This window comes from Lissotriton helveticus, chromosome 5_1, assembly GCF_964261635.1.
Source record: "Lissotriton helveticus chromosome 5_1, aLisHel1.1, whole genome shotgun sequence".
Taxonomy (NCBI): domain Eukaryota; kingdom Metazoa; phylum Chordata; class Amphibia; order Caudata; family Salamandridae; genus Lissotriton; species Lissotriton helveticus.
The window spans coordinates 2,140,186,097-2,140,210,273 of record NC_136065.1 but is presented as its reverse complement, the minus strand read 5'-3'; the positions used below and the strand labels follow the sequence as shown (position 1 = coordinate 2,140,210,273).

General features: G+C 48.9%; 1 protein-coding gene across 2 annotated transcripts in view; it reads left to right on the top strand.

Annotated features, from left to right (window-relative positions):
* Positions 1–24,177, top strand: part of PTPA (protein phosphatase 2 phosphatase activator) — a 416,046-nt gene that overhangs the window by 325,979 nt on the left and 65,890 nt on the right. For both annotated transcript variants that reach the window (XM_078646251.1, XM_078646252.1), the window contains exon 9: positions 10,986–11,093. In XM_078646251.1, coding sequence (XP_078502377.1) covers positions 10,986–11,093 — 108 coding nt within the window. The remainder of the gene's footprint in view (positions 1–10,985; positions 11,094–24,177) is intronic.

Here is a 24,177-nt window from a genome sequence, read left to right as displayed (position 1 = left end):
CCCAAGACCCTGTACCGCAAGCCACGGCCCCGCCTTCAGGCCCGGCCACGGACATACTTGCTACGCAGCCCGTATCGAAACCGAAACTGAAACCATCGGTATCGACTGCTCCTAAAATGGCCGACCCGAAAACGAAACCGAAACTAACGGATTCGAGTGCACCTAAGATGGCGGTCGTTCAACCAAAAACACCAAAGCCTGCTACCTCATCGACTCCGTCGGCCTCCGGTCCACAGAAGTCGAAGAAAACTGTCGATTCGACAGTGCCGAAGTCGTCAGCGGAGGAGGCATCCTCTAAGAAGGTCGTCCGGCACGGGTCGACCGGGACGACGCCGTCAAAGTCCGCCAAAGTCAGCGACAAGACTCCGGTACCGACTGGGACGTCGTTAGTCGGACGCGTGGTTGAAACGGAGTCTGCAAAATCACACGGATCGAAGGGCGGAGGCTCAACACATCGGTCCAAGGACTCTGTGTCTACAGCTGCAGCATCGACGTCTAAGGTTCCGAAGGGCCCACAGGACGTCGGAACCGAAGGCAAGGTGAAGGCCTCCTCGTCGGCGCCAAGTGCCGCTGTGGGTGACGCATCCCTCATCGCCACTTCTCTTCAAAGAATACGGGATAAGGCTTCTGCGACGTCGGCTCCGGCGCCGTCGCACCAGAAGACGACGGACATGCCGGCAAAGCCTGCTGGCAAACTTCTCTTCATTCTGCCGCCAAAGGAGGCACCAAAGGCCTTTGCGCCAAAGACGGCGCCAAAGACATCGGACTCGTCCACGCCTGCTGGAGTATTGGGTCGACAACTCGACTCAGGAGACGAATCTGAATGTTTTATCGACGCGGACACGGGCAAGTTGACCCTTTACAAGAGGAAGATCACTTCCCAGCCAGTGGACTCCTATGTTATCCCACTTAAAAAGAAGAGGCCTACACAGGACACTCCAGCCCTGATTGAACCTATCCAGCCTCCTCCTAGAAGGAGTCCAACACCTTCCCCTGACCACTCTGAGGGAGAGGAATATGGACAAGATGACCAGTACACTTTCCCCATCAATGAGCCCGATGCACAACAGGATTCCTATGACGCCATAGGTGACCAGGGAATCCAAAATGTGGGGCAAGACCCACAGCCTTTCAGTGCACGTGCATCCCCAACAGAAGACTCTGCAGGATTTCATGCACTCATTGAACGGGCAGCTGCTAATCATGATGTGGACATGCATGCTGACCCAGTGGAGGAAGATTTTCTGTTTGACACTTTTTCAGTCTCTGAAAGGACAGTCAAGACACTTCCTATGCTCAAAGGTGTCCTGAAGCATGCTGCGGAAATCTTTAAAGAGCCTACAAGGGCGAGGGTGGTCAATCCACGCATCGAGAAGAAATACAGACCAGCACCTGCAGACCCTGCATACATTCGGGGACAGTTGCCACTAGACTCTCTTGTGGTCGCAAATGCCCGCAAAAGGGCAAACTCCCAGACAACAGGTGAAGCTCCTCCCCCAGACAAGGAGTCTAAAGTGCTTGAGGCAGGGGGCAAAAGAGTAGCTGCGCAGGCTGCCAATTTCTGGCGTATTGCGAACACACAGGCGCTATTGGCACGTTATGATAGGGCGCATTACGACACCCTAGAGCAACTTTTACAACACCTGCCTTCGCAGTTTCAAGAGGGTACCAAACTGCTTATAGAGGAGGGAAAACTCATCTCCAATGCAGCCATAAAGTGTGCACTTGATGCCGCGGACACAGCAGCTAGGGCTATTAACACTAGCGTCATGCTGAGACGACAAGCGTGGCTACGCATATCAGGGTTTAAACCTGACATTCAAACGACCATACTCAATCAGCCCGTCAATCCTGATAGACTGTTTGGTCCTGATGTTGACACCACCCTCGAAAAGATTAAGAAAGACAACGAAACAGCTAAGTCTATGGGGGCCCTTCAGTCACAACAATTCCGGGGCAACACTTTTCGTCGCTCAGGTGCACGTGGAGTCACCCGAGGACAGATGGGTCAACAATCTCAGTTCACTAGAGGTGGAGCACAGTCCTCGTACCCCAAGCAGAATAAAGGGGGTTATCGAGGAAACAGCACCAGAGGACGTGGCAGAGGAAACAACAACTCCCGTTCCTCTGCCCCAAACAAACAGTGACTCTCTGTCACTGCCCCCCGACCATTTGACACCTGTCGGGGGGGAGACTCCAGCAGTTCCTGCCAGTCTGGACAAACATCACCACAGACAGGTGGGTGCGACAACTTGTCCAGTACGGTTATTGTCTAGAGTTAAAGTCCACTCCACCCAACATTCCACCAAGGCAACGGCCTATGTCCGCAGAGCACTTGCACTTATTGCAGCAAGAAGTAGTGGTGATGCTGCAAAAAGGCGCAATCGAGCTCGTGCCAGTGGAGGAGGAAGGCACAGGGGTCTATTCCCTGTACTTCCTTATTCCAAAGAAGGACGGATCGCTCAGACCCATTCTAGATCTGCGTCCCCTCAACCTGTATATACTATCAGAACATTTCCATATGCTTACACTGCAACAGATTCTTCCCTTACTGAACCAAGGGGACTTCTTAGCAACCTTAGACCTCAAGGATGCTTATTTCCACATACCACTACACCCGTCCCACAGAAAATATCTCAGGTTCACAATCCAAGGCAGGCATTATCAGTTCAAAGTCCTACCCTTCGGAGTGACCACCGCCCCAAGAGTGTTTACCAAGTGTCTGGCGACGGTAGCGGCGCACCTCAGGAGGCAGAACATCCATGTCTACCCCTACCTAGACGACTGGCTCGTTCAAGCCAAGTCGGAACAACAGTGCGCCGCGGACATGTCGACTACCATTCACCTCCTTCACAATCTGGGCTTCTCGCTGAACTACCCAAAGTCGCACCTTCAACCAGCACATGTGCGGCAGTTTCTGGGCGCGACGATAAATACCCTGACAGCCATGGCTCAGCCAAACAAGGTCAGGATAGACAGCATGCAGTCTCTAATCCAAAAGTTCAGACCACAACACTCGCTTCCAGCGAGAGTATTCATGCAGTTGATTGGCATGATGGCCTCCTGCATCTTCATAGTCCCTCACGCAAGGTTACATATGCGTCCGCTCCAGGAGTGCTTAGCAAATCAGTGGACACAGGCTCAGGGACAATTGACAGACCTAGTGTTGGTTACCAGTCGGGCGTACAACTCTCTGCATTGGTGGAATCCACACAACCTTTGCAAGGGCCGACTGTTCCAGGAGCCAGTGCCACAGATTACCCTGACAACGGACGCATCTCTCCAGGGATGGGGAGCTCATCTGCTCACTTACACTGTGCAGGGACTATGGACGACGCAGCAACAGAAGATGCACATCAACTATCTGGAACTGATGGCAATCTTCATGGCGCTCAAGTCCTTCAATGTACATCTGTGCAACAAGGTAGTGTTAGTCCGGACGGACAACATGACAGCGATGTACTACATTCAAAAGCAGGGAGGCACCCACTCGCCGCAGCTGTCTCATCTGGCTCAGAGCATGTGGAAGTGGGCCATTCAGAGGAACATTTTCCTCATGGCAGAACACCTCCCGGGCAAGGACAATCAGATGGCGGATCTGCTCAGCAGATACAGCCATCAAATGCACGAGTGGGATTTACATCCATCAGTACTCCTCCCGTACTTCCAGCAATGGGGTCATCCGGAGATAGACCTGTTTGCCACAAACGAAAACGCAAAATGCCAACACTTTGCCGCCAGGTTCCCTCACCCACAGTCGCAGGGGAATGCGATATGGATGAACTGGTCAGGCAGATTTGCGTACGCTTTTCCACCAGCACCTCTGATACCGCTGGTGGCGAGAAAACTAAGGCAGCACTCGATGACACTCATCCTAGTTGCTCCAACGTGGGCACGCCAAGCATGGTACACCACGTTTCTAGAGCTCTCGGTGGTGCCGCATCAAAGGCTGCGCCTAACGCCCAGGCTTTTGACGCAGAACCATGGAGACATTCAGCATCCAGATCCGCAACAGCTCAACCTGGCGATCTGGCTCCTGAAGTCCTAGAGTTTGGCTACCTTCACCTACCTCCGGAATGCATGGACATCATCAAGGAGGCAAGGAAGCCGACTACCAGAGCATGCTATGCTGCAAAATGGAAGCGTTTCGTCCTTCACTGTACAGCCAATAACATAAACCCGCTAGATGCATCTATCCCTAACATCATTTGCTATCTGTTACATCTTTACAAGTGCAATCTAGCGTACACTTCCATTCGGATACATCTATCCGCCATAGCAGCTTATCTTCAGAACAGGCAGCATCTCTCTGTCTTCAGAGTGCCTGCCATTAAGGCCTTCCTTGAAGGTCTGAAACGAGTCATTCCCCCAAGAACACCGCCAGCTCCGGTGTGGAATCTCAATGTGGTCCTCACCAGGCTGATGGGACCACCTTTTGAGCCACTACACTCGTGTGAACTCCAGTTCCTAACATGGAAAGTGGCTTTCCTTATTGCTATCACTTCACTGAGACGTGTCAGTGAGCTGCAAGCGCTCACAATCCAAGAGCCATTCATACAAATTCATCCAAATAGGGTGGTACTACGTACTAACCCCAAATTCCTTCCGAAGGTGGTGTCACAGTTTCATCTCAACCAAACTATTGACTTGCCTGCATTCTTCCAAAACCCACAAACGGTGGCGGAAATAATGCTCCATACTTTGGACGTTAGGAGGGCGTTGATGTACTATATTGACAGGACACAACACTTTAGGAAAACAAAACAACTTTTTGTTGCCTTCTCGCCACAGCACAAGGCCAACCCTATTTCCAAAGCAGGAATAGCCAGATGGATTGTTAAGTGCATCCAGATCTGCTATCAAAAGGCTAAACGCACCTTAACAATACCCCCAAGGGCGCACTCCACACGCAAATTGGGAGCATCCATGGCTTTCCTGGGAAACATTCCTTTAGAGGACATTTGTAGAGCAGCCACATGGGTTACACCACATACCTTTACAAAACACTACTGTGTTGATGTGCATTCCAAACAGCAAGCAGCTGTTGGCCAGGCTGTTCTCAAGACACTTTTTCAGGCTTCTGCAGCTGGCACGGGCAACCGCCGCTAATGGAGGGACTGCTATATATTCTATGCAAAAGATATGAATTTAGCAGCCCACATGCCTCGAACTGAATATGCTACTTACCAGTATGCATCTGTTCTTGGCATGTAGGGCTGCTAACATTCATATCGCCCACCCTCCTCCCCGGTGCCTGTCGCAGCTGCAGACATACTCTTGCATTCAATCATTAGCATGGACATCCTTTACACTTTACACTCCATCTCTGCCACAATGGCTAAAAACAATCTGGGGATGGAGCCGATGCCCATGCGCACTGTAGTCCAGGGGAGGAGCCACCTATCTCAGGATACTTCGAAGACTCTTCCAGGACAACAATGTGCGATCATCCGGACCCAACACTAGGCGGCGATCTAATGCAAAAGATATGAATGTTAGCAGCCCTACATGCCAAGAACAGATGCATACTGGTAAGTAGCATATTCAGACACCTGGAATATTAAGAGGACCCCTCATCCTTGAATCTTGTCTATAGGAAAACTCTAAAGGATACATGCATGAGGTTTTTGGGCAAACAAAGAACTGGTGCAGAAATGTTGAAGAAAACTGTGGCCACCCACCCATTTATAATGATCTCAGAACAAATGCAACCCTATATCGGAGAACCTATGAGCAACTTTGAAAGATTTTTACTTGCGCGCTTTAGATGTAACATGCTTTTTAGGCTTCTTAGTTTCCCTGTCATGAATTTTTGGGGTAAACAACTTATTAGGTGCCCCTGTGATGATCTATCTGAACAGTCAGACATCCACATTATTTTCTTTTGCAGATTTTATACCAATCCCAGAAAAAGGTGGATTGTCCCCTTACTAAAGATCATGGATTTTAACCAGTGTCGTCCTTTAGTATTGCAACGGCTTGATAATATTTTTACAGTAGCATCCCTGTCCGTATATTTGAAAACTGTTTTTAAATTTCGGAAATCTATCATTTGAATGTACTTTATTTTTAGGTTAAGCAAATTATTTAACCAGGATTGCATAATTACTGTGTTTTTATTTGTACTTTTATGGTTGTTTTCTGTTTTAAATAATCGAATAAAGTTTTAAATGAATGAAATCAATAACAGCAAAATCCCACAACAACTGTGTTCAACACACACTCTGTACAATACAACTGCTTCACAGCCTGGGATTTACAGTAAATCTGGACAAATCCCATCTCCAACCGTCTACAATACAACAATATCAAGGAGCCACACTAAATACTTCAACAGCCCTAGTATATCCCAACCAAGTCAGGATAACAGCTATACAAACACTAGCTCAAAGATTTCAGCCACAACACTCACTACCAGCGCGAGTGTTCATGCAACTAATAGGGATGATGGCCTCTTGCATCTTTCTCGTTCCTCATGCAAGACTACAAATGCGTCCACTACAAGAGTGCCTAGCACATCAGTGGAACCAGGCTCAAGGTCAGCGAACAGATCTGGTGTTGGTGGACGACCGCACCCATTGCTCTCTGCAATGGTGGAACACACAGAACCTTTCCAAAGGGCGGTCGTTCCTCGAGCCAGTCCCACAGATAGTGCTAACAATAGATGCATCGCTCCCCGGCTGGGGTGCCCATCTCCAAACCCATACCATTCAAGGTATCTGGACCCCCGAACAAAACAATTTCACATCAACTACCTGGAATTGTTCGCAATCTTCCTAGCATTGAAATCTTTTTACCTGCACCTTCTAGGTAAAGCTGTCCTGATTCGTACATACAACATGACAGCAATATATTGACACCCTTCATACAGCTATCACACCTAGCTCAAAGCATATGGGCCATTCCGCAAATAATATACCTCCTGGCAGAACATCTACCAGGGGTACACAATCAAATAGCGGATCTGCTCATTCGTCAAGCACAACAGATCCACAAATGGAAACTTCATCCTCAAGTTCTTCTTCCATTCTTTCACATGTGGGGACACCCAGAAATTGATCTGTTTGCCACACACTTAAACGCAAAATGCCCAAACTTCGTGTCCAGGTATCCACTTCCATTGTCCAAAGGCAATGCGCTATGGATGAATTGGTCAGACTAATTTGCTTACGCTCTTTTGACTCTCCCACTCATTCCGGTAGTGGTGAAGAAACTCAAACAACACTCCCTCACAATGACCCTAGTTGCTCCAACATGGGTAAGACAGCCATGATTCCCAACTCTATTGGAACTATCAGTAGTACCACATCAAAAGCTACATCTCTCACTCAAAATTCTTACTCGGAACCATGGAAAGATAAGACACCCAGATCCCAATCAACTCAACCTTGCGATCTGGCTCCTGAAATCTTAAGAGTTTGGCTACCTTAATCTCCCGCCAAACTGTGTGAACAATATCAAAGAGGCCAGACGCCCTACAACAAAGGCATGCTATGCGACAAAATGGAAGCGATTTGCCATTTATTGCACGCACAACAAGATCAACCCACTAGATGCTTCCATTCAGAACATAATCTGTTATCTCCTGCATCTGCAACAATGTAACCTAAAGTATACATCCATTAGGTTACATCTAGCTGCCATAGCGGCCTACCTACAAAATAGACAACACTTGTCTTTGTTTAAAGTACCCGCTATCAAAACTTTTATGGAAGGACTTAAAAGAATAATTCCATCAAGAGCTCCACCCTCTCCGGTGTGGAACCTAAATATTAGTCCTTACCAGACTAATGGGTCCTCCTTTTGAACCTCTCCACAAATGTGAACTACAGTTTCTCACTTGGAAAGTAGCCTTTTTGGTTGCTATCACATCTCTCAGAAGAGTGGGTGAACTCCAGGCATTAACCATACAAGAACCATTTTTACAGATCCATCATAACAAAGTGGTTCTTAGAACTAACCCCAAATCTTTACCCAAAGTAGTATCTGCCTTCCATCTAAACCAGTCTGTTGAACTCCCAGTATTTTTTCCTCAACCAGACTCATTGGCAGAAAGGGCTCTGCACACCTTAGATGTTAAACGAGCAATTCTCTACTACATTGAAAGAACAAAATCCTTTAGAAAAACCAAACAACTTTTTGTGGCTTTCTCCCCTCCTCACAATCTTATATCCAAAATAGGAATAGCTAGGTGGATTATAAAATGCATACAAATATGCTACATCAATGCCAAACATAGGTTAACCATTCCCCCTAGAGCTCATTCTACATGCAAACTAGGGTCTTCTATGGCATTCTTAGGGAACATTCCCCTAGATGACATATGCAAAGCAGCAACTTGGGCTACACCACACAACTTCACAAAACACTATTGTGTAGACATGCAGGCAAAACAACAAGCTAGTGTGGGCCAGGCTGTACTAAAAACACTATTTCAAACTACTGCAACAGATACAGGTAGCCACCGCTAAGGAGGTAACTGCTGTATAGTCTATGTATAGTGTACAATAGTGTACAATCTGCAGCTCATATGCCTTGAATGGAAAATGCTACTTACCAGTATGCATCTGTTCTTGGCATGTACCTCTGCAGAGTTGTACACGCCCACTCGCCTCCCTGAATGCCTCTATCTGTTCCAATATTATCTTGCGTAGATACATCACGCATGGACATCTTTCTAATTCCCCCTACTCCATCTAACCCTGGTGGCAAAAGCAATCTAACGATGGAGCCGAAACCCATGCGCACTGTCGTCCAGAAGGAGTCACCAATCTCGTGACTGCAAGACTTCTTCGAAGATAAAAACAACATGCAGACATCCGAACCCAACACCAGATGGCGATCTATGTAAAAGTGTACAATTCTGCAGCTCTACATGCCAAGAACAGATGCATACTGGTAAATAGCTTTTTCCTTATCTTACAGTGGGCCTAGATCCCGACAACTTAGCGACGCAGCCTCTGGACTTCCAGACTTCTCTGACTCCGACCCACATCCACAGCAAAGCTGAGACCCGTGGCGGACACGAGAGACGTGGGACCGGACATCCTGCAGTACCTGCTTTTTGCTAATTGTGCAGCTTCTGAGGTGTCCTCGAAGTTGTGCATTGGGGTTTGAGAAGCCCCAACCCCGAGCAGTAAGTGCACCGAAGCTCAGCCCTCCACACTCCTCGAGTGCTGCGTGGGGCCTGTGGCTGCATTTCTCCTCGACGCGTCTTTGCGGTTCCTAGCCTGTTTGCTAGTGGCCCTCCGGAAGACATCACCTTGAATCAACACCGCTTGCCTGGTTGCTCTGGGCTTGCTCCTGCTTTCCTGTAAAGGGGAAGCTCCACAGACCTTGCTGGTCTGAACAGAAGCTGATCTTCCTTTCCTGCGTGGGTTGCCTTTGCCAAGGCTTGTTGACTCCAATCCGGAAGCCGACACCGCCAGCAGCGAGATCCTTCGTGGGACAGTCCATATCCAGCTCCTGATCGTCGTCGACGCCTCCTGGTCCACGTGGCTGCAGAGACATGCTACACATCCTCACCTCATTGCATCTCGACATCGCCTGGTTCCTTTCTGGTTGCTTCCCGGTCACTGGTTAGTGACCCAGACTCTGTCCCCTCTGCTTTTAGGTTCTTCTCGACTCCGATCCACCCTTGGATCCACCCGGACATCTTCCTCCTGGTTGCCTGCAGCATCTTCTTGCAGCTCTCCATAGGATTCGACGACGAAACCCGACACAAAAGAACACCTATGCACCCGGCTTCCCTGGGTGAGGTAACTCGAGTACTCCGGTGCTCCCGTGGGTAACAACTATCCAAGTGTCCTAGTTTAACTGGGTTTTCCCGTAGTCCACCCGGAAGTGTCCGAAATCAACTACTTTGTAAACTGTACGTTCCTATTGAAAGTCTATGGTAACTCGCGTGTGTGTTTAGACACTGCACACGCATCCTGTGGGTCTCCTACTTCCAGTCCTTTGGTTGATCAGTGCAGCCTTAGCGATTTCCTAGGCCTATTCACCTTTCCTGAAGTGGTTCTTATACCACTTCTTTAGCATATGGTTCTTGAGGCCCCTAGGGCACAATTGTATTTGTGCAACTTATAGTATGCTTATTAAGTAACTTGTGCTGTATCTTGAACTCTGACCTCATAAAGAGTGCAGAGGGGTTATGTTAGTAATAAATACATATATATTTGATATATACCTTGTGTGGTGTCCTTTCATTTGGTATTCAAGGGATTATTATTGGTAAAACAATTGGCTTTACATGCTCTCTAAGTGTTAGCCTAAGACTGCTTTGTCCACGCTACCACTAGGATAGCTGGTCTATAAGGTTGACTTTACAACCATCACCATAAGGGTTGTTTGGACTGGTGCAAGGTGCTCACTAGTATAGTGAACATCATATACCAGGCCAACTTCTCACACCACCCAACCAGTATTTTTGTGGCTCTATGGTCTTTCTGTAGTTGCATGCAGATATGGAACACAGCAACAGCCATACACCTAATAAGAGCTAGAACTATGGGGTTTGTTAGTGGTCTTTAACAGTTTAAGATAAAGCGCTGTAGAAGAGTAATGTGCTACATGAAGAAAAACAAAACAACCCAAAAACAACATCCTGGAAATAGCTCTTCGGGAAAGCGAGATTAAGTAAAACTTGAAATATAGACAGGAGTTCTACGCTGACTTGGATTACCTTAATGTTTATTACATTATTTGTTCAGATATCAATCTGTTTTTTTTCCCATGAGGCGAAGGACAAAGATTTAGGGTCCGATAGGGACCTAGTTCAGTGTCCAGTTACTACTGGGGCTGAGACCCGGATGGACCCGGCCCACTCAAAGCTCCAAATGCACATAATGTCTTACCATTAATCCTGAATGATGCGGTAGCGCTGTGGCTGCATAAAGTGGGGTTAGCCTGTGGGGGGGAGGAGCTGCTGTGATTTACCATGTGGCTGTGCTCTTGTCCATCTCGTGATGTTCACTTTCTCATTCCAGATGAAAACTGGGCCCTTTGCCGAACACTCCAACCAGCTGTGGAATATCAGCGCAGTTCCTACCTGGTCCAAAGTAAACCAGGGTCTGATCCGAATGTACAAGGCTGAGGTGAGCCCCGAGAACCATTAACATCTATGCATTAATCATTTCAGTATCCTCATTATTTTAAGCCATAAGCAAGTCTTCTCTGTCAGTGTTGCCTGCATCATCTCACCTGACCCTCGCATGCAATCCTGTCTTTTCCCAAGACATAGCCCAGACTCCTCTACCTTCAGACATCCAGACATAACGTCGTCTTTCCTAATTTCAGACATTATCCAGTCCATCCTAACTTCATAAGTGACTAGGTTCATTCTACCATCAGACATAACCCGATCCATTCTATCTACCTCTGGCAGAACTGCTGTGTTCCATTATCTTTAGACACAACCTAGTGTCTTTTTGTCTGATGGTTTCTTCTAACTTCCGATTCCTCACCTTAGAATACTCCCCAGGTGCCAGCCGGGATCTGAGAACTTTTATTCAGCTGTGCACTACTAGGTGCCACCGTGCTGCTCCACATTTGCTCTGTACTGCCTCAGAAGTGATAGAGCAGAGCCCCATACAATCGCCACCCCTGTACACTTATATCCGTTCCTTTCTTTCTGTGCCTTCTGTTTCAGATTTGGAGCTCTCCGCTCCCAATGTTGTCAGTCTTCTGACAACTTCTAAATTGAATTCCAGTGTGTTAAGGAGCAATATCCTCACTTAAAACTACAGGTTTCAGAGCATAGCATGACTGCAGGAAATAAATGTTGGTTATTGTTGCAAAGTCATCCTCTCTCCCGGGCACCCCTAACTTTCTTTGCTGACTGGTACTGTTGGTAATTGACTCTGACCCTGGGCTCAGCCTAACCAGGGCCAGGGTTATGCTGAAAACACGCTTAGAATAAAGTGAAAACACCTACATACACTTGGGTACACTATGGGTTAGGGTACCCCAGTGATTAGCATGACCTTCCCTGTAAGACCCTACTACATAATAGGGTAGGGAGGTTGAAACTACCTTGAAGTCCCTAGTATATAACCGGGCAGATCAGTTTAGAGGCCAGCAGCCTTTCTGCACTTGCATGTGTGCATTGCTAAAGCCTGAGGTCAGTTTGAAATTAGCCCTGTGTTGCAGGACTGCTTTTAAAATGCAAAGTGTGCCCAAACTTGACTTTGGTGTTTGGGGCACAAAAAATTATTAATAAACAACAATGTTTGGACTTATTAGGTACCCCCAGGGTCTCCTCTAGATGTCCTAGGGGCGGGGGGATCAGGTACTTGTCAGGAAGAACCTTCAGAACCCCTAAAGGCTTCCTTAGGTGTTCAAGGGTTGGGGGTCCTGTACATATTAGCAGGGTTCTTATAAAACAGGTTGTTTGAGGCATATGAGCTGTAGATCGTATACTTGTGCCTAGATCGCCATCTGGTGTTGGGTTCGGACGTTTGCACTTTGTTTTTGTCTTGGAAGAAGACTTTTGTAGTCACGAGGTAGGTGACTCCTCCTTAGGACAATAGTGCGCATGGGCATTGACTCCATCTCCAGAATGTTTTTTTCTGACATCGGGTTCGGATGTGATTTGCTGTGCTCCGGGTCGATATCGGTTTCGAATCTCCCTTCGATGCGCAATCCCTCTCCACTTGACGGTATTGTCTTGATCGCGTTTCCCGTTCGACGAGCATCTTGAAAATAAACTCCTCGATCTTTGGCACGAGCCGTTGGGCCTATCCGCACCGACCACGCCTGCAGTCAGTTGAAAGGACTCCTTTCAAAAAATGCCATGGGTGTGATGCTAAGCTCCCACACACTGACTTGCACGAGGTTTGTAATCTCTGCCTCTCTCCGGAGCACGAAGATAAAAACTGCAAGGTCTGTGCATCCTTCAGGTCGAAGAAAACCATCCGTGATCGTCGGGCTCGACGTCCCAAAATGTCTTGCGGAAGCAGCTCGATTCTGAACATCGAAGCAGATCCCAATCTCCAGCCAGAGCAAAGCAGTGATGAAGAAGACATCTCCGTGTCCGAGGCCAACGACTCCGACGTCGAAGAGGAGACAGTCACCCTGGCTCAGCGGTCGCTGAGTACTGAAACTCCTCTCCCAAAAAACAAACCTAAGGCTTCGGTAACACTCTTGAGGGTCGACACCAGCAACATGTCTCAGACGCCCCGCCCTCTGGCCTGGCTATGAAACTTAAAGACAAGCCCTCCGGCTCGAGCAATTTCGGTGCCGAAAAGTCACCTTCGGCACCGAAGCACCAGACCAAAGATGTGCCACGCACTTCTTCGTCCACGTCGAAGACAGCGGCGACAAAACATACCAAGGACAAACCTTCCGAACCGAAAAAGTCTTAGGAGCCGAAAACGGCTTCGAACCCAAAAAATCTTCAGAGCCGAAAAAAGTCTCGGAGCCTCAAACTCCTAGAACAAAACCTAAAGAGTCCAAGACCCCACAGAAAGCCTCAGAGACTCAGTCCAAGGAACATTTTGACCCAAAATCTTTGGCACCGAAAAGATAAATTTTACCTATGCAACCTGTACCTGATTTGTTGGATACAAAACAAAAAACTATTTCTATTGATCCAGAGACTGGAAAAGTTGTCAGCAAACCTCCAAAAAAGAGGAAACTGGACACTTCCGAGGAATCTGAAATACGCTTGAAAAGTAAGAAGATGAGTACTAACATCTCCCCACCTCCTTCTACACCTCCGGTGGATCTAAATCTTCTAATTTCTCCACACACTCCCCACAGCATATTTTCACCTCAAACATCAGATACTGAGGGTTATCATACCGATGGGGGTGGGAATGTAGATCCACATGGGGATGAGGATGCACACACCATCCCACACGACATAGACCCTTGGAATGACTACAACACAGATCCCGACCCACATAAAGACCCGGACCTCTATCCATCTAGGCCATCACCACCAGATGACAATATTGAGTTTATGCAACTTATCATTAGGGCTGCCCAATACGACGGGATACAGTTGCATCTGATCCCTTAGAGGATGATTTTTTACTTGAAACCTTTGCACCTTCGCAAAGTCCACGCACACCCTGCCAATGTTAAAAGGCATGCGCCCAAAGTTTTTAAGAACCCTGGCAGAGCCAGGATTCTAAACACCTGGATAGATAAAAAGTATAAGGCAGCTCCCAATGACCCAATTTACATTAAAGGTCAGGTCAGGTCCCTTTGGATTCTCTTGTGGTGTCTAATGCACACAAGAGGGCAAGCTCCCAGAGTACAGGCGACACCCCTCTCCTGAAAAGGAGTCCAAACTAATAAGACGCATCTGGTAAAAGTATTGCGTCACAGGCTGCAAATCATTGGCAGATTGCCAATGCCCAAGCTTTATTAGCCAGGTACGACAGGGCTCACTAGGACGAGCTTGAAAAGCTCATGGAACACCTTCCTGACCAGTACAAACAAAAGGCCAACAACATTATACAAGAGGGGAAATTGATCACAAACACCTCAATTAAATGTGCGCTCGACGCGGCTGATACCGCATCTCGCGCCATTAGCACTAGTGTTTTGTTGCGCGCGCACGCTTGGCTCTGAGTCTCCGGATTCAAACAGGAGGTGCAATCTGCTATTCTAAATCAGGCCTTTGATCAAGAGCATCTTTTTGGGCCCTCAGTTGGCACATCTTGAGAAAAGATGCAAAAGATACGGAAAGTGCTAAGTCCAAGGGGGCCTTACAATTCCCTTCCCCTAGAGGCTCTTTTCGCCGCTCCTTCTACAGAGCTGGCTCCAAAACCATTGGCTCAGAACATCCCTCTTCGTCCTATAAGAGACCCACTCAAACGTCCTCCAAAGGATACTTTCGCGGAGGCTACAAAGGCAACAATGGTAAGGGAAGAGGTTGCGGCAACAATAACTGCAACTCCTCTACCACCAAACAGTGACTTCCCTGCACTCCCCCCGTCCCCCCGGTCCTGTCGGGGGACGTCTCTCACAGTTCCTACCTGTTTGGAATTCAATCACAACAGACAAGTGGGTAAGACAAATAATCCAGTATGGTTACTGTCTGGAACTCACCTCTACCCCCCAAACATTCCTCCCAGACAGCGTCCAATGTCCTCGGAACATCTAACATTTCTCAAACAAGAGGTTCTCTCTCTATTACAAAAACATGCTAAAGAAACTGTCCCCTTTCCTCACCAAGGCACAGAGGTTTACTGCCTCTATTTCCTAATTCCAAAAAAGGACGAATCTCTGAGGCCCATATTGGACCTCAGACCTCTAAACCTCTACATTCAGACGGATCACTTCCACATGGTCACTCTCCAACAGGTGCTACCACTACTTCAACAGGGCGACTTTCTCTCCACTCTGGATTTAAAGGACATCTACTTTCATATTCTCATTTTCCCCACTCATAGGAAATATCTCCGGTTCGTGGTAGATGGTCAATACTACCAATTCAAGGTCCTCCCATTCGTGGTGACTACAGCACCCAGAGTCTTCACCAAGTGCCTCGCAGTAGTTGCAGCCCACTTAAGAGGACAGCACATTCATGTCTTCCCTTTTCTGGACGACTGGCTCATAAAAGCCAAGTCACACAGCAGCTGTGTGCAACACACTCCCACAAAACAATCCAACTGCTTCACGACTTGGGATTCACGGTAAACCTCACCAAATCCCATCTCCAACCATCCAGCATACAACAGTATCTAGGCACTGCAATAGACACTTCAAAAGCTCTAGTATACCCCAACCCATGCAGGATAAGCACCATACAGGCTCTAATAGCAAAATTTCAGCCTCAACACTCACTACCAGGGCAAGTGTTCATGCACCTAATCGGGATGATGGCCTCTTTAATTCTCATTGTCCTGTATGCACGACTCCAAATGCGTCTCTTACAAGAGTGTTTAGCACGTCAATGGAACCAGGCTCAAGGTCAGCCAACAGATCTGGTGTTGGTAGACGACTGCACACATCGCTTTCTGCAGTGGTGGAACACACAAAACCTTTCCAAAGGGCGGCCGTTCCTCGACCCGTTCCACAGATCGAGCTAACAGCAGACTCATCGCTCACTGGCTGGGGGAGCTCATCTTCAAACCCATACCATTCAGGGCATATGGACCTCACAACAAAAACGATCCCACAAAAATGACCTGGAATTGTTGACAATCTTTCTAGCGTTGAAATCTTTTCAACTCCACCGCATAGAGAAAGCTGTCCTGGTCCATACAGACAACATGACAGCAATGTATTATATACAAAAACATAGTGGGGGGACACTCTCTACAGCTTTCACACCTAGCTTAAAGCATACGGAGATGGGCCATTCCTCAAAACATATATCTACTTGCAGAACACCTCCCAGGAGTACACAATCAAATTGCGGATCTACTCAGTCGCCAAACACAGCAGATCCACAAATGGGAACTTCATCCTCCAGTTCTTCTTCCATTCTTTCAAATGTGGGGCCACCCAGAAATAGACCTGTTCGCCACACACCAAAATGCAAAATGCCCAACCTTCGCATCCAGGTATCCACACCCATTGTCCAAAGGCAATGCGATATGGATGAACTGGTCAGGCAAATTTGCTTACGCTTTTCCGCGCCTCACACTCATTGCGCTAGTGGTTCGGATACTGAAACAGCATTCCCTCACAGTGATCCTGATTACTCCAACATGGGCCCGACAGCCATGGTTCACAACTCTCTTGGAACTAGCAGTGTGAGAAGTTGGCCTGGTGTATGATGTTCACTATCCTAGTGAGCACCTTGCACCAGTCCAAACAACCCTTATGGTGATGGTTGTAAAGTCAACCTTATAGACTAGTGGTAGCATGGACAAAGCAGTCTTAGGCTAAAACTTCAGAGAGCATGTGAAGCCAGCTGTTTTACCAAATGTAACCGCTTGAATACCAAATGAAAGGACACCACACAGGTTATATATAAAATATATATATATGTTGGAAACCGGCTATTTCTGGTAGGCTAAGGCTTATGCCAAAGCCAGGCAGAAACCACCATTCCAGTCAGGGCAAGGAAGTCACACGCCAAGATAACCCCTGCTCACCCTCTAGGTAGCATGGCGCGAGCAGTCTAGGCTAAACTCGGAGGCGATGTGTAAAGCATTTGCGTCAGCGCACAACAGCAACAACATACTAGGTACACCACAAAAGAGACTCCACACAAGGTTATATTAAAATAACTTTTGTATTGTCAAAACATATCAGATAGAAATTACACATGTACATTGTGCCAACGGGCACGGCAATATTCACAAGGGATTATTTACAAGACAGGGCCACATGGGCCACTGTCTGAATCAACACTTTGCAGATATAGAAATACTTGTCAGAAATTAGAATAAAAGTATATAAACTTCACTGTAACACAAAGCAACAGTTATAGATCACACCCAGTAACTACTGGGAACAGGTAAGTACCACCTACGCAACCCTACACTCCTTGGGAGACTGTCACGCAGGGGACCAGGACCTCACTAGGACCACCTGTACTAAAAGAACAACCACCTAAGGATGAAATCCACTTGGGGGTATAGCTCAAAACACACTACCCATGATGCATGAATATACATTCAGAGGAGTAGTAAAGAAAGAAAACACATGATGTATAGACCTACACATTCAGCGGTGTTCAGGACAGAGCACATGATGCAATTAAAATACAGTCAGGGGTGCAGCGCAAGAAGACACATGATGACTAAACATTCAGAGGTGTAGCGCAAGAAGAGAAAGACACATAATGCATGAAACATTCAGGGGTGTCAAAGTAATACAATAGCGCAAAAATCACATGAGGCCTAAAAACCTTCAGAGGTGCAGGAATAACACATGATGCAAGAAATCACATTCAGAGGTGCAATAACCATATGATTGCGCACAAACTCACATAAGCCACCACCTGTGGCAGTCCCTAGGCCAATGGCCTTGTTGGGGCTCAGACGCCCTGAGTCTCAGTGTCAGGGTGCGCTGCCATGCAGCGCCAGTCTCAAAGTACCAAAAAGCCTAAACGTAGCAGGTGCCCACTAAGTGCTGGGCACCTGGAGAACAACAGAACTGAGCCAGGGCCCTCACTGGCCCTTCGGCGCCAACTGCGCCACTGCTGGAGCCACACAGGCTCTGGGCATAACACACATGCCCCAGACGTTGGATTCTCAAAGGCTCTAAAGCAATGATGCCAACCGTTGGAGCCACACAGGCTCTTAAAACACCCCCATGAGCCTCACCGGACTCTAGCCCTCACACTCAGGGGCAGGAGGGGACGAGCACCGAAAATATGCCCCGAAGCCCCCCTCTCGAATATGGCCCTCTCGGGAGCCAAACGGGCTCGTAAACATAATGCGGCCCCTCTGAGCCTCTCTAGGCTCATGCGCGTTGGGGCGACCCACTGCCAACTGGGGCCGCCCAGGAAGCCTTCACGGCTTCCTACTGGCACTAGGCGCGAGCTCGCGCCACTGCGGGGGGGGGGGCGGACACCGACAACGTGTCCCGGCGCCCCTCCTCTCTTCTGCCCCCGCGTTGGAGCCTTGCAGAGCTCAACACAAAGACTGGCCCCTCGAGCCTTCCCAGGCTCTACACACCGTTGGAGCGGCCCGCTGCCATACGGGGCCGCTCTGACGAAGGGGGACCTCCCAGGCACAGCCCCACTCGGCCCAGCCCTCCGCCCAGACTCACCGGGTCTCCTGCGCGGCGGGGGCGGGGCTCGGCGGCAACGGAGGAGCTCCTGCTCCTCGCAGACTCTCCTCGCTTGGCCCGGTCCCCCGTCTCGGGACCGGGACGCAGAGTGGAGCCAGCCAGGCTCCCGGGCAGTCTCTTCTCTCGCGGCAGGACGGGGGCGGTCGAACCTCTCTCTTCCTGCAGGGCTCCCTCGGTACACGGGAGCCCTGCCAACCGGCCGCCTCGTCTCCTCAGATGCCGCCGGGCTCCCTTAGCTCACGGGAGCCCGGCCGACCCGCCAGCAGGCAGCGCCATCTTCCTTCTTCCTCGGCGCGGGCCAGCCAATCACGTCGCGGCTCCTGCGCCGAGCCCCTCATGACGCGAGGCCGCCAACCAATGGCAGCGCGGCCTCGCCGATCCACGGGCCAATCAGAGCACGGCTCTCCTCGGGTCTCGGCCAATCCGGTCGCGGCCCCTTCGCGGTTTGTTTTCCTCCGCGACAGATCGAGGTGGGCACTCGTAGATAATTATATCCATGCAGGCAGGAATCCTCAGCGCATCCAGCACTATAAACAAGCAGGAAAAGCGCTCCTAAGCGCTAGAAAGTCCAGAAAAGGCGCTCTCAAGCGCGTGGGGGAAATTAAGCGCCCCAGAGCTCTAGACAGCAGGCAGAGCGCTCCCAGGCGCTCAGGGGGAAGCCCAGCGCCTCCAGGCGCTAGAAATCAACTCCAGCGCTCTCCCCAGGAAAAGGCAGCTTCTCCATGCTGCCAGGGTCCCAGAGCTTCCCCAGGGGCAAAGCCAAGTCCCCCCTTCAGCCCAGGCAGGGCAGAAGGGTCCCCCAGGAGTCCAGGAATCCAGGCACCCAGGGGCTGGGCAGCGCCCACCCCTGGTAGATCCAAGTCAGCCACAAGAGCTAGAACAAGAACATCTTGGAAGGAGACACCGTCCCTTCTTATACACAGAAATGCCTTTGAAGTACTTTGAAGCTTTCGTGCAAGGGGCCCTGAGTACTGGAATGTTTCTGGTTTACGTCTCCCTGACAGCTTCAGGGCCAGAGGTGACAGGGGGCCGCCAGGATGGAGAGCCAGCAGGGTGGGCGACAGGCACAGTCCGGCACCACCAGACGCTCTTTCCTCCCATCCCTGACAGCAGAGGGGCCTTTCATCTACGGCTGACTCAGACCCCCTCCTCTGGGGCCTTGCAGACCCTGCAGACCCTGCAGACCCTGTCCTACTCAAACCAGACAGTCCATCTACCAACAGGCCCAGGCATGCCTGGGCCAGGCCCATCAGCCAATCACGTGCTAGCAGACTCACTACACAATTATGCCAACTTCTAAAAGTGGCGCTTCTGGACTAGATACAGCCATGCCGCATATACCATTCTGCAGCATTCATTCTCACGAGTTCATACATATCAAACTCGACCCTGCACTCCCCATGCATCAGGAATCTACCATGGGCATACATATTCCCAGTCATTCCTATGGGAGGGCAGGTCACTCACCATCCATACACAGAAAGCACACGCACTTTACACTGTACCACAGTGAAAAAGTGCGCAGAGGCCTACAATCACCAATCCAGGTTCCAAAAACAGGCTAGGAAAAAGCAAAAAAGTCACGGGGTAGACCTGCCCAAAGGACCGGGTCCAACAATATATTTATTACTAACACAACCCCTCTGAACTCTTTATGAGGTCAGAGGCCAAAGCACATAACAAGTTACTTAATTATCATACAATAAGTTGCACAAAATACAATCGAGCCCTGGGGGCGTTGCAAACCATATATTAAAATAGTGGTATAAGAACCACGTCACGAACAAGGAGTAGGCCTAGGGAATCGCTGGGTCTACGCTGTACTACCAAAGGTTAGGAAGCAGGAGGCCCACGGGATGCGTGTGCAGTGTCTAAAGACACATGCAAGTTACCATAGGGATACAATGGGAACGTTAGAGTTAGAAACCAGTTGATTTAGGACACTTCCAGATGGACTAGGAGAAAGCTACTGAAAACTAGGACATTAGGATATTCAATACCCACAGGAGCACCGGAGTACTCGCGTTACCTCACCCACAGGAGCCGGGTGCATAGGTGTCAAGTTGTGTCTGGTTTCGTCGCTGAATCCTATGGAGACCTGTAAAAAGATGCTGCAGGTGACCAGGAGAGAAGTGTCCGGTTGGATCCAAGGGCTGTCGGCGGTGTCTGCTTCCGGATCGGAGTCAACAGGCCTTGGCAAATGCAACCCACGCAGGAATCGAAGATGGGCTTCTGTTCAGACCAGCAAGGTCTGGGGAGCTTCTCCTTTTCAGGGAAGCAGAAGCAAGCCTGGAGCAACCAGGCAAGTGGTGCAAATTCAAAGGTTCGTTATCACAGAGGCCACTAGCCAACGGGCAAGTGACCGGACAGACGCGTCGAGCACAAAAGTACCAGCAGGCCCCACGCGGCACTCTGTGAATGTGGAGGGCTGTGCGTCGGTGCAAAAGGTGCTCGGGCTGGGGCTTCTCAATCCCCAATGCACAACTTCGAGGGTGCCTCAGAAGCTGCACAAGTAGCAATGAGCAGGTTTTTCAAGATGGCCGGTCCCACGTCTCTCGTCGCCTCCATGGGTCTCAGCTTTGCTGTGGCTGTGGATCGGGGTCAAAGAAGTCTGGAAGTCCAGTTCTTGATGGGCTCTGGCGAGAGCGTCGACAAAGCAGATCGCTTGATGGTGCCTGTTTGCACAGGGTGGTCACTCCTTGACCACAAGGGAGATTCTTCAGTCTTCTAGTTGCAGTAGAATGTCAAAGGTCCAGAGTTTCGTTTCAAGTTTCAGTTCAGGATTAATGTAAAGTCTTTAGACTCCGCTCCTACCTTTATACTAATCAAAGGGGCTGGATTACCTGCTAGGTCCCTCCTATGGGTGGGACCAGGGAAGGGGGTAGTTACAACCCTTTCCCTTTGTCCAGTTTCGCGCCAGAGCTGGGGCTGGAGTTTCCCCAGCAACTGTTTTGAACCAGACTATTCATGGAACACCTTGTGTCCCCCAGGCAGTGTCTCATTTCATTCAGCCCTCCCTGCCCCAATACACTAAGGCCTGTCTGGGGTGGTGCTAGCACCTCCCAAGGCAGAAAATCTATTGTCCAAGCCTCCCTCGCTGGAAGGACTCCCAGCAGCAGGAGGTCAGACTTGTGTCTGTGGCAGCAGCATCCATTCTGTGATGCTGAGGCTCTGGTTAACTTTAACCGGGATTAACAGGAACAACATGTCTTCTCCCTCTAGAAGGGTGGAATGCTAACCCCGTCAGAACTGGCGAGGGGGTAGTATTCCAAAGCCTTACACGACATGTTTTGATGAAGCCAAACCAAAGTTAGCATTTAACCGCGAGGATTATAATGCTCTTAAGAGTATATGGTATGGCTATATCCTAGAACAGCTATAAGGAGATGGTTCCGAAAGCTGCAGACAGGCTCAGCTCATGCTAGAGCCTCATCTCACATAAAACCAAGCACTCTGCCTTCAGGATTGTTAAGGCCTGCCATAGTAGTGACTTATAGGTGCATATGTGTCTAGATATAAGGTTAGATATAGGAATACTATAGCTAAGCAAGGGGTGATTACACGCCCTTGCCCCAGCTGAGTGATCAGCCAGTTGTGCCAATCTGGAGGGCCAGTCAGGGGTCGCATAATGCATGCTGCAGCCCCTGGTAGGCCTTGGATGCACCTATGCCCTGGGTACCTATGGTACACTATACAGGGGCTCACAAAAGGTGACCCAATTCCCAATTGGTGATGTACCTAAAGTACATGGTATGAATTTAGAGAGAGAACAGCTGTGGGTCTGATTAGCATGCCCACAACCACACTAGAGTCGAAAACCAGTAAAGCAAAAAGCAAAAAGTGGGGTGACCATAGGAAAGCAGACCCTACTCTCTTACAATCAGTAGTTCCTCATCAAAAGCTACGCCTCTCACCCAAGCTTCTCACTAAGAACCATGGAGAGATAAGGCATCCAGACCCCAGTCAACTCAACCTTGCGATCTGGCTCTTGAAGTCTTAGAGTTTGGATACCTTACTCTCCTGCCAGACTGCATGAACATCTTTAAAGAGGCTAGACGTCCTACCACTAGAGCTTGCTATGCCGCAAAGTGGAAAATATTTGTAATTTACTGTAGAAACAACCAAATCAAACCGCTAGATACTTCTGTTCAAGACATCATCTGTTAACTTTTGCATCTACAACGATGTATCCTAGTGTATACATCCTTAGGACTGCATCTCGCTGCAATAGCAGTCTATTTCCAAAACAGACAACACTTGTCTTTGTTTAGGGTACCAGCTTTCAAGGCATTTATGGAAGGACTTAAAAGAATAATTGCACCTAGAGTTTCACCCTCTCCAGTATGGAACCTAAATGTGGTACTTACCAGGCTCCCATTTGAACCTATGCATATATTTGAAATACAATTTCTCACCTGGAAAGTAGCTTTCCTGGTTGCCTCACCTCTCTCAGAAGAGTCCGTGAACACCAGGCATTAACCATACAAGAACCATCTCTCCAAATCCATCATAACAAAGTGGTTCTTAGGACCAACCCAAAATTTCTACCTAAAGTCGTCTCTGCTTTCCACCTTAACCAGTCTGTAGAGCTCCCAGTGTTTTTTCCTCTACCAGACTCAGTAGCAGAACGGGCTCTTCACACGCTTGACGTTAAGAGTGATACTTCACTACATTGAAACAACAAAATCCTTTAGAAAGACAAAACAACTTTTTGTGGCTTTCTCCCCACCTCTTAAAGGCAATCCTATCTCATAAACCGGGATTGCAAGGTGGATTGTTAAATGCATCCAAATATGCTATGCTAAAGCCAAACACACCTTAAGCATTCCCCCTAGGGCTCACCCCACACATAAACTAGGGGCATCTATGGCATTCTTAGGGAACATTCCCCTAGATGACCTATGCAAAGCAGCAATTTGGTCTACACCACACACATTCACAAAACACTATTGGGTAGACGTGCAAGCAAAACAACAAGCTAGTGTGGGCTAGGCTGTATTAAGAACACTTTTTCAAACCACTGCAACAGATACAGGTAGCCACTGCTAAAGAGGTAACTGCTTATATGCACAAGTATACGATCTACAGCTCATATGCCTCAAACGGAAAATGGTACTTGCCAGTATGCATCTGTTCTTGGCATGTAGAGCTGTAGGTTTGTATACGCCCACCCGCCTCCGCGGATACCTCTATCTGTTCCAGTACTATCTGACTTAGATCTATTACACATGGACATCCCTTTCTATTTCTTACTAACTCCATCATAACCCTCCATGGCAAAACAATCTGGAGATGGATTTAACCCCTTCGCTGCGGGGGTTATTCCCCACCCCGTGCTGGGGGGGGGACGGGGCGCGCAGAGCGCCCGCATGCTCATGACGAGCTGAGCTCGTCATGAGGCACGGCGCTCCTGTGCTGATGACGAGCTCAGCTCGTCACAGGTGCAGTTCGAGGCATGTGGGCTGCTGAATTCATATC